The sequence below is a fragment of the Belonocnema kinseyi genome, chromosome 6, assembly GCF_010883055.1.
Source record: "Belonocnema kinseyi isolate 2016_QV_RU_SX_M_011 chromosome 6, B_treatae_v1, whole genome shotgun sequence".
In the NCBI taxonomy this organism is placed as follows: Eukaryota; Metazoa; Arthropoda; class Insecta; order Hymenoptera; family Cynipidae; genus Belonocnema; species Belonocnema kinseyi.
Genome location: NC_046662.1, coordinates 108,535,227 through 108,550,906, shown reverse-complemented (window position 1 = coordinate 108,550,906; position 15,680 = coordinate 108,535,227). Strand labels below are relative to the sequence as shown.

At 34.6% G+C, this 15,680-nt stretch overlaps 1 protein-coding gene across 1 annotated transcript in view; it reads right to left on the bottom strand.

Annotated features, from left to right (window-relative positions):
- LOC117174603 (putative sodium-coupled neutral amino acid transporter 11) overlaps window positions 1–15,680 on the bottom strand; it is a 341,087-nt gene that overhangs the window by 94,055 nt on the left and 231,352 nt on the right. The window contains exons 4-5 of the mRNA XM_033363835.1: window positions 11,441–11,531; window positions 7,181–7,390 (exon numbers count right to left, since the gene is read on the bottom strand). Of these exons, the coding sequence (XP_033219726.1) occupies window positions 7,181–7,390; window positions 11,441–11,531 (301 nt within the window). The remainder of the gene's footprint in view (window positions 1–7,180; window positions 7,391–11,440; window positions 11,532–15,680) is intronic.

The window sequence follows — 15,680 nt, the reverse complement described above, 5'->3', positions numbered from 1 at the left end:
AAAGTTGTGACAAGGAGAACCGCAGGCTTTCGCCGGGAGCGGGTGCTAATCTGGAAAATTGCACCCGCTGCCAGCGAAATCGCGGTAAAATTTCAGTCACAACCACGTCGCACGACCGTGAGATAGGTAGCTACAATCTGTAAAGCAATCAATACGACGATCCAGCAAAAGCCTCGTGCACCCTAAGAACACGGAACGACCCAAGGACTAACGCCTTCTGTATTTTTCCCGCAAGTGTTTTAGCATATTCTTGACACGCAGAGATGGTTTTCAGGCCATTAACAAGTGAAAGCTTGGCACTTCAAAGAGCGCCGATGATAAGGATGATTAGTTTAACATAATATTTTGGGTACAATCGTTGCAACTCCCTTCTAAGGTCTCGATACCTCTCTTTATTTTCATTCTCCTTGATTATAATATTTTTGTCAGTTGGTACCGAAAAATCGATAACGAACATGGTTCGCTTCTGGAAGTCAAGAAGTACCATGTCAGGCCTCAAGTGAGCAACAGAAACAATTGTCGCGAATATAAAGTTCCAGTATATGCGGCACCTCGCATTCTCGACAATTGACTCAATTTCCCTAGGAGCATTTAGAGAAGCGATATTAAGGTTAATGCCGTAAGAGTGACAGAGATGGTAATAAAGCACTCTTAGTGCCGCATTGTGCCTTTGAATGTAGGTCGTTCCCGCGTGAGATGAACAAGTAGATAGTATGTGAGCTAAAGGCTCGGGGTGTGCATGGCACGCCCTGCAGCTATCATCAGGAATGTCTTGACTCAAAATATGGCGACGGTATGTTCAAGTGGAAATGAAACCGTCTTGGCCTCGCTTCAAATAAACCTTGGCGCATTTGTCTAATCCAAATTACATTCCAATTTCCTTAGTATATCGTTCGACAATTCCTAGAGGTAGATGTAGTTGCTCTTTGTTTCTAACATAGATCTTAAGATCGTCCATGTAAAATACATGAGTGACCTTGTAATTTCGATCTGCAGGTTTGTCGCACAAATACCCGTCAGAATGGCGAAGTGCTAGAGATAGTTTCAGTAATGTTAGGCAAAAGAGGAGTAGGCTCATGGTGTAGCCCTGAATGACGCCTCTCTGAAAGGTGACCTTGTTAGTTGTTACACGGTTTTTTCTAGATGAGATAGTAAATCTGGTTTTCCAAAGCTGCATCAATCTCTCTATGCACCCAACTATTTGCGGATGAACCTTTAAGATTTCCAAAAGACAGATGATAAGTCTATGGGATGTCGAATCGAAAGCTTTCCGATAATCAATCCAGGCCATCGATAGGTCACGCTGGTAGACTGCTGCATCTTTGCAGACACATCTATCGATGAGCAGGTTCTCCCGACATCCGGCTACGACTTTCTTTGAGCCTCGTTGTTCATAAATTTCTTGCCACACAGGTGCAATTGCCCGAGCAATTTTATCATTTAGAATTGCTGTGAATATCTTATAAAGTGTGTTCAGACAAGTGATTGGCCTGTAATTCTTCGGGTCAGCTAAGTTGCCTATTTTCGGCAGAAGTATTGTGCGCCCTTCCACCAACCACTCTGGAATCGGCTCTTCCGACTTCAAATATGAGGTGAAAATACGGGCCAAATGCTGATGGGTTAAAGAAAACTTCCACCAGAAGGTTTTGATACAATCCGGTCCCGGTGCGGAACAGTTCTTCATCCCTCTTAATACTTTTTTCACCTCCTCGGTAGTGATGGGTGGGCACTCCCTATCAGGTGTTATGAGGGCAACACATAACTCCTTGAAGCTATTTATATTTTCTGAGTCTTCGTCCAGTCTATGCTGCACTTCGTAGACCACTATCCAAAATACTTCCACCTCCTCTGGTTTGGGTGGGTGTGCGACAGTAATTGGATGGTCTTGGAAGAGTCGAGATGGGTCAGAGAGAAACTGTTGATTTTCTCTGACCCACCTCTCCCTTCGCTATAAACTTCTCTTAACGTCATATAGTATCCCTATTCTCTTAACAATATGCTGTATGATGGTCAGCAGCTTTGACTTGTTAAGTGTCTGATAAAGGGTCCGGAGTTCGCGCGCGAACTTTCGAACGTTGACGGTAAAATTCCTGCCAGATGTGATGTATTCAATCACACACTGAATGCGGGACGCGTACTGTCTTGCCCAGGCTATCTTTATGGCAAGTTGATGCATTTGTCTTTTGTTCTTATGATCAACCGTTAACTTTGTTTTACGTTTAGCATCGGCCAAAGCTCTCGCTGCATTATACACACAATAATTGATAACCCAGAGGTCGGGTTCTCCGAAAAAATGTCCACGAAGCTCGTTATCCATTTCAGCCAGATCTTTAGGCTTAAGAGAAACCTTGGTGTTGATGTTTCTCCGGTACATAAAGCAACGCTCTTCCTTTATAGGATGCCTGCCCGCGGTTGCTCTTAGTGTCGCCTCTCTTTCTTTGTTGCCGGCTTGTTCTAGCTGTGGTACAGTAGGCCAACTGAAGGTCTGTAATGTGGAGCGAATATCGGATTCAAAACTTACTTTTTTGACGTATTGCTACCAATTTTGGAAGAACAAGAGCTACTGAACCCTTAGTCCGAGGCAAATGCAGTCGTTGCGCGAGCGCTTCCGATATAATCGAGACCTTAGAAACCTAATCAAGAAACGCTCGAACATAGAGAGTTTGACCGAACGGCGCAATCACAAAAATCATTGCAGTATTCAATAGCACCGACGTTTTTTTCATGCAAAGAAGCCTGCATGACTGAAGCTTTGTTGATGATTGCAATGATGCTTGCTTACAACAGCCTGTTGTTGATTCAACAGCTTGCAGTGCACGGAGATGATTTTTAAGAAACGTTTTAAGTTTATCAAATGTCGGAGGTTCCTTTGAACTGCAGATTGATGTTTTTCAATCCCGAAGAGACTCAAGGTCGAGCCGTACAACGGTGAGATATACCAGAATTGATGACCATTCGCTTACCGGTTCATTGAAGGAGTGCAGTTCCTCCACATAATCAATAGTTGAATTATAAAGTTCTCGCAATGCGCTTGCTGGTTCCAGTTTCATTGGCTGAATTGAAAATAAACCGGATAAATGAGAATGTACTAAAACACGTTTGTTTTCATATCTATCTTACAGCTACGTAAGTCAACGCCGCATTTGAGTAAACCATCGCTTAAGAAAGTTCAGCAGAATTTTACCATTCTCTGTAGACGCCAGAGAATTTCGGTAATTCTACTTTTGGCATTGAACGCGATGATGACAACGTTGGTAAGACAGAGAGATTCGATGCTCCTGCCTGAGTAGCTGGAAGGTTTTCAATAGCATCTAAAGAATTTCATTTTGCTGTCACATAGGCTTCTTCAGTTTGACTATAAAAGTCTGACGTAAAATACTCGTTAGTTTGATTTTGATCGCGGAATTTTATTAATTTCAGATGCTGTTGTACGAACCGCGTCCAGTTTTTTTCTAATGCTTCCATTCGCAACAGTGAAGAACCCTTTTTTGCTTCCTTAACTGATACCGTTTTTGTAAACGAATTTTTAATTCGAGTACACGGCTCCGTTTGTTTTAAAAAGAAATTGTCGAAGGACATTGTAACAGAATACGTAAAATAAAAAAATACAATTAACGTCCCAAAGATAAATTTATTATTCATTGTCTTTTTCAATAATTGAATTCGTTCGCCTGAAAATAATTGGCTGACTTATAACGAGCAATGAATCATGAATAATTTGGGCAATTGTTATGCACGTGTATAAAGATAAGAATGTCAGCAACAACCGATCGATAGACACACGAACTTCAATGAATACATTCGCGCGTAAACTTGCGAGCCCGAATTGATGTTAAAATTGCACTTACAAAATCCATTAATATTCCAAACATTTCATCGATAGGCAGTTTGCAATAACCTTTCCTTGTAATTATTTGCCCAGTCTTGTCGACTGACAATGTTTATAGTATTGCCTATGTTTTATTCATAGATGTTGACTGGAATCCTAAAAACGAGGGATCATCGAGTACTTTTGCAGTTAACATAGGAAAAATAACTGTTAGTACACCCTTTTTCTACGATCTCGCTAAGTTCAACTTGACATTTTGCACAAAAGATCGTCAGAATGTCACAAAATGTCACAAAGGAAAATAGTCAAAAAGTCAAAAAGTTTAAAAGTCACACAGTCAAACAGTCACTAGGTTGAGTGTTACAAGTCACAAGTCATTAGTAATTTTGTTTGCACCCATACCTTTTTTGAACTGCACTTATTGCACCAAAGATACTACCACAGACTATCACACGACAATTTAGTGACTTAAAAAGTAATATCCGTCTCGCAGGACAAATGTTTCTGCTGAGATTAAAGTAATGAACTCTATCTAAAAGTTTTGATTCTTTTCTCACAGATAATACTGCACTGGGTTAAACAAGAGAAATAATTCACTATCATTTACTTTGTTAAACAAGGATTACGCCAAAAATCGCGGTCATTTTATTAATTAAACTAAACAAAAATATACAGGTGTCTCAGTGACTAATCTCGTTGCCAGCAACAGGCTAACTGAACTCAAAGGTAGCCGAAAATTGAAAATCGACAGCAATAAAAATCAGAATTACATAAAACATGATAGAATAAATAAAAACATGTAAAATTGCATATAAATCTTGAACAGATACATACATACATTCATACATACATACATACATACATACATGCATACATACATACCTGAAGCCATACAAACGTACACAATCGTGAAATTATGTTTTTCACGGAAAAAACTGAAGTTAAACTGTAAAAAAAGATTTGTGTAAAATTACAAAGTTTCGGAAAATTAAATATTGTATCATTGTAAATATCACAGACTCCACTGTGTGATTTTACAAATGTATGAGAAATTACATCCTCTAGCGATGTAAATAAAAGGACCCTCGAACAGCAGTGTAATATTACACACTCGATAAAAATAAAATTGCCCATTCTCTCGTACGAACTTTACATTCATAAGGGAAAATTCAGTTCGCAGCGTGTAAAAATACCATGCGTCGGTAAAATCACTTTCCTGTGATTGAAAATTACATCGAGATTTTAAATTTGATCAAAAATCTTTAATTTTATCCTGGCGGAAACTGTAAAATTTTTGATTTATAATTAATTTAAAATTTAGAATAATTAATCAAATAATATCTGAATACGAAAGCGTCTCTCGTGTTCGCTGTTTATCGATGCCTTCGTCATTCAATTTCGGAGCATTTTTATTTTTAATGCGAGGAAATTGACAGCTATGTTTAACTTTTTTGACAGCTTTCACACAAAGTAGACCGAATCCGAGATATTCCTATTTTGTCTTTTACATTTTCTGCTATTGGAACGGAAAAAATGCGGTTATTCAAAACGTATATTTCATATTTTTTATGGAATATTTAAACATAAAAAAATACCCATAGTATCTTATGTGTTTTAGGTAAGTGGTAACGTGCCCGGCTTGTGTTTCTTCAATCTCCATGAAATTGTACGAAGTTTGAGCTTTCGAGTTTTCGAAAGCTGTCGCCTTGATAACTTTTATTTTATTCTTTCACATAATGAATTTTACATTTTCGCATGTAAAATTATCTGCCGAATTTAAAATCACAACAGATTCGTAAAGTTACTCCGATATACGAGGGTCCTTTTATTTACATCTACCAGAGATGTAAAATTCAATAGATTTTTTTTACAGTGTAGTATTGGAACCGATTTTTGGTTCCAAATAAGCTGCAACAAAAATGAACCCCACTTGCTAAGAAGGAACCAAAAACGATAAATGAGCTCTAAATAATACCACACTTGATGTTCTAAATAATCTCAATTGTAATTAAGCCTATTTCTAATAAACCTATTTTTCGCCTTGCCCACTTGGATATTATGTTTAATTAATAACACAATATTTACCTTAAACGACACATGTAATCGAACTCTGATGGACGCAACTTAATAAAGATGATTAAATTACAAAATAATACCGCAGTTAAAATAGATATAATGACTTGATAAATATCATTTGCAGGTTAGATAGCAAAGTTGTCAACGTAAAGGCATATTCATATGCAAGAAAATTTTCGTCTCAAGCCATCGGTCGATAACTGTAAATCGATTCCTAACTTGTCAGCCCTACTTTGCAAGTGCATGGTTTGTGAATGGTACTTCATTGTCTTTTCAAGAACGCTCTAAACGATCCCTTTTGGCTCTCTACAGGTATCTATTGGAGCTTAAGGTCTCAATGATACCAACTTTTTTTGAACCGTAACTTTAGTGAAACTCCAGTTTTTTCTGCGTTAGAGTTCAGAAGGTTACAAAACATGGACATTTTACAAAAATATGGTTGGGAGGGGGAATATTTTACTCAAATCTAATACCTTGTTTGATGAGAATGTAAACATTTTCGTCTCAATATTATTGCTTTTCAATCATTTTTAAATTGACTACTCATAAAGTGTCCCTAGCTCTATTTTTATTGTTCTTCAGTACACAAACATTAAGAAGCTTTCATGAATTACTTTAGGCTTTTAGAAGGGAGACGGGGTTCGGAAAATTAATTAACGCTTTCTCATTTTGAAATATTTTTCACATAACTTAGTTTTTTTATAATTTAGGGAATCTTTTTATTCCTTGATAGAAAATAAGTTATTTAAAGTAAGAAAATTCTATAATACACTAGAACTTGGAATTAAAGAGTCCGAGTTTTTGGCATTCCTAGAACTGATGGCATCTGAAATTTCGTAATTGAAGGAGCCGCGGGGCTGAAAGAGAGGATGTGCTTAGTGAAGCGTGACAAACAGCTTAAAGGCCTCACGCTCAGCGCGTTAATCGCATCAGGTTTCGTTAAGCTTCCAAATCCAACAGGAATGTTTTATGCGGCCCTGCCTTTTTACGTTTCAATTATCTGGATTTACGATGAAGACCACTGCAGGCAATGTCCGAAACCGTGCGTCATTTCAAGTTCTAGTGTACTAAATAACTATATAATTAGTTTGCATGAACAACTATGTCCCGGTGGGTAATTTTGCCCCGATCGACCTAAATATGTAAAGGGAATTTTCTAAATACAATATTGAAATCACTTTATTTAATAACGTTTTGTTAAATTTGATATGTTATATATCATGCACATTTTACATTAAAAAACTGTGTTATCAAATAGCGACAATTATGACGTACCTATAAAAGGGTACATAAACTGAAGTGCTGTGAGAATGTAGAAACCTGTACGACCGAAGCCCGCTCGCATTAAACCTTGATAACTCATTTCTCCACAAATATGACCACACCTGACCATCAAAATTAACGAATAATCCGTCAGAATGGCGACTACTAATAATAGTATTATTCCTAAACCGAAACCAGCTTGATGGAGAGCATAAGGAATTCCTGAAAAAAAAACTTATTTAATCCATTTAAAGAAATAAAATAATCGACTTAAAACGATTGCAAGTGCAAATGACTATGTATGTTTTCATTTTAAACGTAATCTCTCAGCCCCTTCTTAAACAATAAGTTGGAACTCTTTCAAAGGATAGTGAAGTTTTGAATTTTAAAAACTTCCAAGTTGAAATTATCGCATTTGCGTAATTTTAATCATCCACATATATTGTATACCTCCTTTAAATTGTTTAACGTTTGAAATGGTTTTCAAATTTTCAACTACAAAAATCTTATGATTGAACATTTTTGTTTTAAATAAAGGCGAAAAATGGCTGAGTTGCTCTGAAATTGGTCTAAGTCCAAACCCCCAATTTTTCCGGCACTGATAAATTTGTACATATAATTTTTATTTTTATTGAGATGAGATTAAATTATACTTACGTTTAGTTTAGTAGCCCCACAGTTGCTGAAATTTTATAAATTGTCGATAAGAAAGAATTTCATGTGAAAGTATCCCATAAATTACGAGGGAGCAGGTGAACATGTAGAAAGAGATGGCCGATAGGAGAAGGCACGCTTGGGAAAAATATTATTGCACAACAACGACACTTTATACAAAATCGAAGGAAAGACCCATCATTCTAAGACTTTATTCTTCTTTATTGTAAGAAGAATTTGGTCAATCATTTCGCTAAACAGCGTGGAAGTGAAAACTTTCCCTGGCGGAACGAAGAAATCGAATGGAGCCTCTACAAAGTACCCGTAGAACCCTTTGGATCCCCATTCGGTTCCTTTTTAAAAAACTCGAAAAAAAAGCAAAAACAACTTTTAAATTGTTAAAATTCGGATTCTACGTTAAAATTTGCATTAGAAACTCACGGAGTAATCGCAATACTTTTTCTTGCAGCGTTGAAAACTTTAAAAAATAAAATACCTGTCATTTATATGGGACAAATGCGCCTTCAAATGCATCTTCTTTTATTAGTAGTGCATAAGCGTTCCGTCGACAACTTTAAGAATTTTGTCTGGATGCTAACGCCACGCAGTGGAAACCTTAGAAAATAACACTGCGTGGCAAGTGAGAAAGAATTTTATTTTAAAACTTTGCGCATAACATATTACTTGAGCTATTATGGATGCGCTTGTAGTCACCTTCTGCAGAAGTTATTGATATCTTTAAGAATTTTTAACGCTGCAAAAAAAGTATTACGATTACTCCGTCAGTTTCTAATAGAAAATTTAACTTAGAATCCGAATCACAATAGTTAAAAAGTTGATCTTGTTGTTATTTGAGTTTTTAAAAAAGAAACCGAATGGGGACCCAATGGGGTCTTTACGGGTACTTTGTAGAGGCTCCTTTCGGTTCTTTCGGACCGCCAGGGTTTTGAAGACGTAATCCAAAAGAAGAAATACGACCTAACCCTACCGGAGAAACGTCTCAAATATTGCCGCTGCAGCGCGCACAAACTTTCTGTGTGCTGTAGTTGCATCAATTACGTTGCAACGCAAACTTCACGTCTCTTTGAAAGAATTGTCTCTGCGTATTCGTCAATTTTTGTGTTTTGCTCGTTTAATGTTCTTATTGTGAAAAATAGTATACGCGGCAAGGTGCTGCAACCTCGCGAACACCAAGTCGCATGTTGGCTGTACTCGGGGCCTGGGGTCCCTCGTACAGCCAACTTCATGCTCGCTTGCATTCGCTCGGTTACGCCCCTAGCTACGGAAATTACTATTGCATTCACAAAAACCGGTACTTTTGACGAAATCGTACGGTAGGTCGAAAAATTGAAAGACTTTATTCTTTCTTAATGTGCAGAATTCCTGAAAATAAAACCATGAATCGAAAGAAAAAATTTGGACCATCACTATGAAATGTTCCTATTGAAATTTGAAAGAAGGTAAATGTTTGAAATCATGTTAATTTTTTTAACTCAAAAATTTCAAGAATCAGAAGTAAATTGGAAGACTGCTCACAACAAGATGAAATTATTGATCTTTTAAAACATCAATTTTTCTTGATCATACATTTTTAAATAATGATAAGAACGTGAGAACAAAATTTCTATTTTGATTGATCAGAAAACTATTATTTAGGATCAAAATTTAAATTTCCACCGAATCTTTGAAGTAGGAGACAAGGTTACTTGGTTTGTAAATTGAACACATATTCAAATTCCGGATGCAGTTACAGATATTACAGTATACAGATGGAGAAAAACAGTGGGCGAGCAGCAGTGAATCGCGACAGATCGTTGATCGATCTTTTCGGATCAGTAAAGTGATTAACTCAATAAAGACATTAAATATTACATCTTAAAAAAATGTCTATATAAACGAGTAAGTGATCTGTATGGCTTTAAAAAATGGTCATAGTCTGCCAATTATTCTATGCTTAAAATAAAACTTAAACTATTCATTATTTCCAGAAATTCTTCTCTGCCTATTCCTGATCTGGAAAAATTAATTATTTATAAACATAAACATTAAGCAATACTGAAGACACAGTTGTTGCCAAATTTTGTAGTTTGAGAAAGATTCGCAAATATGGATATGCGTTCAAAATAGTTATTTCAGCTATTAATAATCCTACTAAATTTTGAAACAATATTTATTAGGAGTATTAATAGTTGAAATAACGGTTCTAGATGACTATGTAATGATTTATAAGGTTGTTCTGCAATGTTTCCGAGTATACACCTTGAGTTAGTTGAACAGGCAATTTTACATAAATGTGATAATATTAAAACACATACTCGATTATCGCAAGACGAATTTATGAAAGGGATAGTTTTCATTCTAAACTTATTTTAAATTTAATGGATTTTTATAGGAAAAGTTGGGTACTCTAATGTGTTCAGAAATTTCTCCGTTTTTACTGGAAATTTTTTTGAAGGATTTGGAGGTATTTGCTTTTAATAAGTTATACTTGGCTTTGCCTTTTTACTTTCACTTTGTTAATGATACGCTGTAAAAATTTGTTTGGGGAATTTTTCCTATAATTGTGTTGACGCTTATTTCCACACATTTTGGAAAATTTTCACCGAAGTTTAGTGGGGGAAATCCCCCAAACATTCTTGTGCGACCTTTATCAAAAAGTGGTGAATTTTCCCTACGATTTGATGGGGAAATTTTCCTCAGATATTGTGTAATAATACCTAAAATTTCGGGAATTTTCCTGAACTTTAAATAGGGGAAATTCTCCAAAATTTGTGAAATATTACTTAAAACATTGTGAAAATAGATACTAATTATTTAGGGAAATCTCCTGAAACTTATTGTTTGGAATATTAATAAAAAGTTTTGAATTTTCACCAAATTTTGAAGGGCAATATTCCCTGTGGAGAATTTCAGGAATTTATGTCCATGTATTTCCAGCGTGTAAATGCACTTTATCAAAAACTTCGGTCATCCTTCCGACTTTGTCCAAAGTGCTTTTATTGGGCAAGATACATATTTTTGTAAAGCTTAGCTTCTCCTAACGACCATCTCTTTCAACATTTTCGTCTGTTTTATCGGAATTTATGAGATACTTGCAGACGTAACATTTTCTTATCAGCAATTTATATAATTGTATCCACTGTGAGACAACTACAGTGCACTTAAGTATAATCTACTATCATCTCAATAAAAATAAAAATTATAATATATATAAATATTTTCCAGTCTCGAAAAAATTGGGTGTTTGGACTTAGACCAATTTCAGACCAACTCGGCCGTTTTCAAATTCGTTTATCCAACAGCTTGAAATTTTATTAAATATTATCCAGTACAAACATCTTAAATTCACTTAAAACTTTTAAACTTTATTAAAATTCTCGAAAGTGTAGTGGTATGCTCTTACATTCAGTAATTTACAAAAGCTACATGGGAAATCTAAATTTATTTACATTTTATTTTTATAATAATTATTTACTGAAATTAAAAGTATAAGTAAGCACTGAGCAGGTAAAATACTATTGCACTTGTTGAACCCTATAGTATCATTCATTATATCGATTTACGTGCAGATAGTCACTTAAATCTCGTCACTGAGTTTCATGTCCTTTTTTCACTCACCAATTACACCACTTCCAATAATGGAATTAATGAAGTTAAAGCTAGCCAGGGGTAAACTAGTAACCTTGTCCGCATCTTCTTCTGCATTTTCCTGCAAGAAAAAATAGATCGCTAAAGAGATTGACCAGCAACCTGGGTCGGAGCAATGTTGCGAAAGGCGTATTATTTATATGAATAACACGGGAATCGTACACGGAAAAAAAATTCATCAGGGGAACGAGTGAATCGAGAATATATTAAACTCAAAGAAAGTGTCCGCTTAGATTAGGTAAAACGTTTAGTTAGAAGAGTTAAACATTTAGTTACTTTATGTAAACTGTTCTCGTGAGTCAGTAATTTGGACTAAATTCCTAAGTTGGAGAGTTTATTATTTTCGACAGAATATGTGTAATTTTATTATCTTTAGATTAGAAAAAAAATTTATTTGTTATAGAAATATTTTAACTTACAGTAGCCAATCTTTGGTCTGGTATCGCGAAAATGAATTTCCCTGAAATCCGTATAATGCATTTGGAGGTCAAGTTTGTTGTTGTTATCGCGTATCTTGATATTTCAATATACTTATCGCCTACAATTGAAACAATTGTAAATTATTATTACCGCATCATAAACTCTATTTAATATTAACATTCGCGCACATTTCAAGTGGTAAAAAGCGTTTAATTGTCCGAAGTAAATCTGAACTGTCACTGCTCCCGCTTAGACCGTCACCTTTTATTTCGCTGCTCCCACAATGCACCGGCGCTCTTCCGATAATTCCGTCAGACACCTATTCTTAATATCCCTATCCTAGCTATACTTATTAGGGCTTTGACTAGACGACATCCCTGGTATATGGAAAATGGTCAAGGATATTCATTTTCGCTGATCCAGAGATTTTTCTTAATTCCTTCGTTCGTTTTCAGCTAAATGTTTAGCTATAATGGGGAATAATATCCCTGTCACAGCTCAATTTTTTTTACGTGTAGATCAATCTAGAAATCAACACCCTCTTCCCCACATAAATCCGATGTTCCGCCCGGTGACAAGCGTTGAATTCAGAAAAATTAAGAATTTGTATTCCTATGAATGCGCGATTTTTCCTCCGCCTGAAAATCCCCCAACGGGAACAGAAAAAGTGCAAGTCCTATTCCTCTCAATTGACTTAGTAAAATTTAACGAAAGCATTTATTTAACCTACTTTTCCTTATTAAATCTTTTTATAACTTATTAATTCGAAAAATATTCAAGTTCATATTTATTTATATTTTAATAATTTATTCCAACGTCTTAAAAAATGCAACAAAGAAATCTATGCAAATGTGTGAATTTAAACAATTTTAACTCCAGAGAGGCAGAGTTGAATTGGTAAGAATTAAAATTTCAGAATTTACATTCCGCATGAACGAATTAAAACAACATATTACACATATTTTGTGAACTTATTAGAAGGAATTAAATAAATTCAAAATATGACCACTTCTGAGGAATAAAAAATATTTCTGTGAGGTGCGTTACCGGTACAATTACAAAGAATTAAATATATTGAAAACACGTTCTCTTTGGGAAAATAGAAAACTGTGTGGCGGTCGCTATGGAAATTGAAGTGAATAAGTTTAGCAGGTATCTTATTCTTATTGTGGCATTTTAGACAGATGAAAAAATCGCTCATTCAAAATAATAGAATAATCATTACTTTTGCGCTGAAATCTGTAAACATTAATTTTTCTCTATTCCACGCTTATTACCGGATGATTTTCCATTTTCAAGATATCTGATAGTTTTATTTATGGCAGTTTGCAATCTTTTAACAATCGTATCAATTCTGTATGAAGATGTAAAAATCCCTGTATCATCTGCAAATATGCTAATATTTATATGTTTCAGTCTAAGTATATCATTTATGAATATCATATACAACATTAGTCCTAGTACTGATCCTTGAGGGACCCCAACACTAACTTTTTTAATAGTTGACTTAACATTGTTATGTTCTATAAACATTTTTCGATCTCTTACATAAGAGTTTATTAGTTGCACTATACACGCCGGAAAGTTGTAGCGAATAAGTTTACATAGGTTTTAATCCGTTAAGCCACACTGTGTCGAAGGCTTTTTCAAAATCCAGTAGTATAAGTCCAGTATGTTTTTTTCATTGAATTTTTTCGTGATATAATTCGTTACTCTAACAAGTTGGTCTATTGTGCTATGAGAATTCCTAAATCCAGATTGTTCGTCAATAAGTAAATTATTAAGTGTATGAAAACCAACCACTCTACTTTTAATAATTTTTTCTACAACTTTACTTGAATGTGATAGAAGGCTAATCGGTCTATAATTGCAAATCAATGTGTGATTTTTCCCGGGTTTAGGAATTGTTAATACTTTTGCTTTTTGCCTAGCAGTAGAAAAATGACCTGAACGAAATATTACGTTAAAAATTATTGTGAGCATCACAATAGCTTTCAGAGTAAGTTTTTTAATAATTAAGGTTCCAGTTACATCATCAAACCCAGTCATAATATTTTTGTGTATTTATATTCGCATATTTATCAAACAAGCCTAGGTTGTGATCAGAGTTTAATATTTTTAAAGTATTTGGGCCTTAATTGTTATTGATATTTTTTAGCAAAAATAAGTATAAGATACTCGATCGTCCTATTTTTGGGAAGTGAGTTGGAGTTTCAGGCGCAGTAATAGTAATTTGAGTTTTTTAAATAAAAATCAATTAAAAATTTCATTTTTGCATTATCAGTAAAGAAATTCCATGCAGTGCTTCTAGCATTAAAATCCCCCATTATTATAACTTTTTTATTCAACGTAACAGTTTATTTAGGTCACTTTTACATATTTGTGAATTTGGCGTTACGTAAATTTGTACAATAACTATTGAGTTATTATTACCTGTCTCTATATCTATAGTTACAGCTTCAATTTTTTCGAGAGTATGAGTATAAATGATATTTTACTTTATACTATTTTTAATCCTAAGTGCAACCCCACCACCATATATATTTCTATCTACTCTGTATATTGAATATCCTCCTATTTTCATATTATAATTTATATCTAACTTAGTTTTACAAATTCCAATAATATCAAACTTAGACCAAGTAATTTCATATTTCAATTAGTTAATTTTAGATGTAATAGAATTAGAATTCCATGTAACAATATTCAATTTAGTATTACTAGAGCTCATTACTCAAAAATTTCTAATACACCTTCTACTATTAATGTTATTTTACTGAAGTTATCTTTAGCTTTTCTGACATTTATAAAAGTGTTTCTAACAATCTTCAGTAATTTAGTTTTGTTTACATTCGCAAATAGATTTTTCAATTTATGCATAATACTGCCTATAAAGATATCAATATCTTCTGTGTCTTCATGATGTTTTGTTTCATAATTAATTCCTTTGGTAGCTGAATTATAGGACTGCTTACCAGCAGCATCAGTAGTTGGCAATGTTTCCCTGGTTTCCCTAGTTGGCATAGGTTTATTTGTTGTTATCTTTGAATTATCCTGTAGTGTTCGTTTGTTTACATATTTTCTTCCTTTTACAACCATTTTAATTGTTTTTTCAGTTGGTGGAGTATACATATGATATTCAAGTTGTAAATTTTTTATTTCATCATTCAGTTTCGTATAATCGTTGATACCATTGGTGTAGATAATCAATCGATTTGACTTGTGTTTAATTTCGATATCGTACTTCAGTTTTCCTCTGATTGCATTCAGTGTTTTCATATGGTTGCGTATATAGCTGTATATTACTATAGGTGGCATTTTTGTTGATTTTTGATTTTTTAGCCATTAGTTTTACCTTCAGTAACTGCTTCTTCCTCAGATTCAGCCGCTTCATCACTCAGTTCTTCGTAGCTATTTTTGGTGTCAATAAGTATTTCTTCATTCTCAAATCCTCTATTAGTTCTTTGCCTTTTCTTCGAAGGTTTTTTTAATATTCATGAATCCAAGCCTTCGATTTTTTCAGGTTGTATTGCCATATTGTAAGGTTTGTGTTCCTTAGAACAGGTGGTTCTTTGGCACCCCAAGGCCGCTGGTGTGTACACTTTATTTTAATGTATGCTAAAGTTAAAGTTATCATGCTAAAGTTATATCATTATATTCTCTATGACTACATAGTAAACGTCCTTACTATATATATATATATATATAATTAAAAATTTGTCATAAGGACAACCGCAGGATTTCGCCGGGAGCGGGTGCTAATCTGAAAGATTGCACCCGCTTCCAGCGA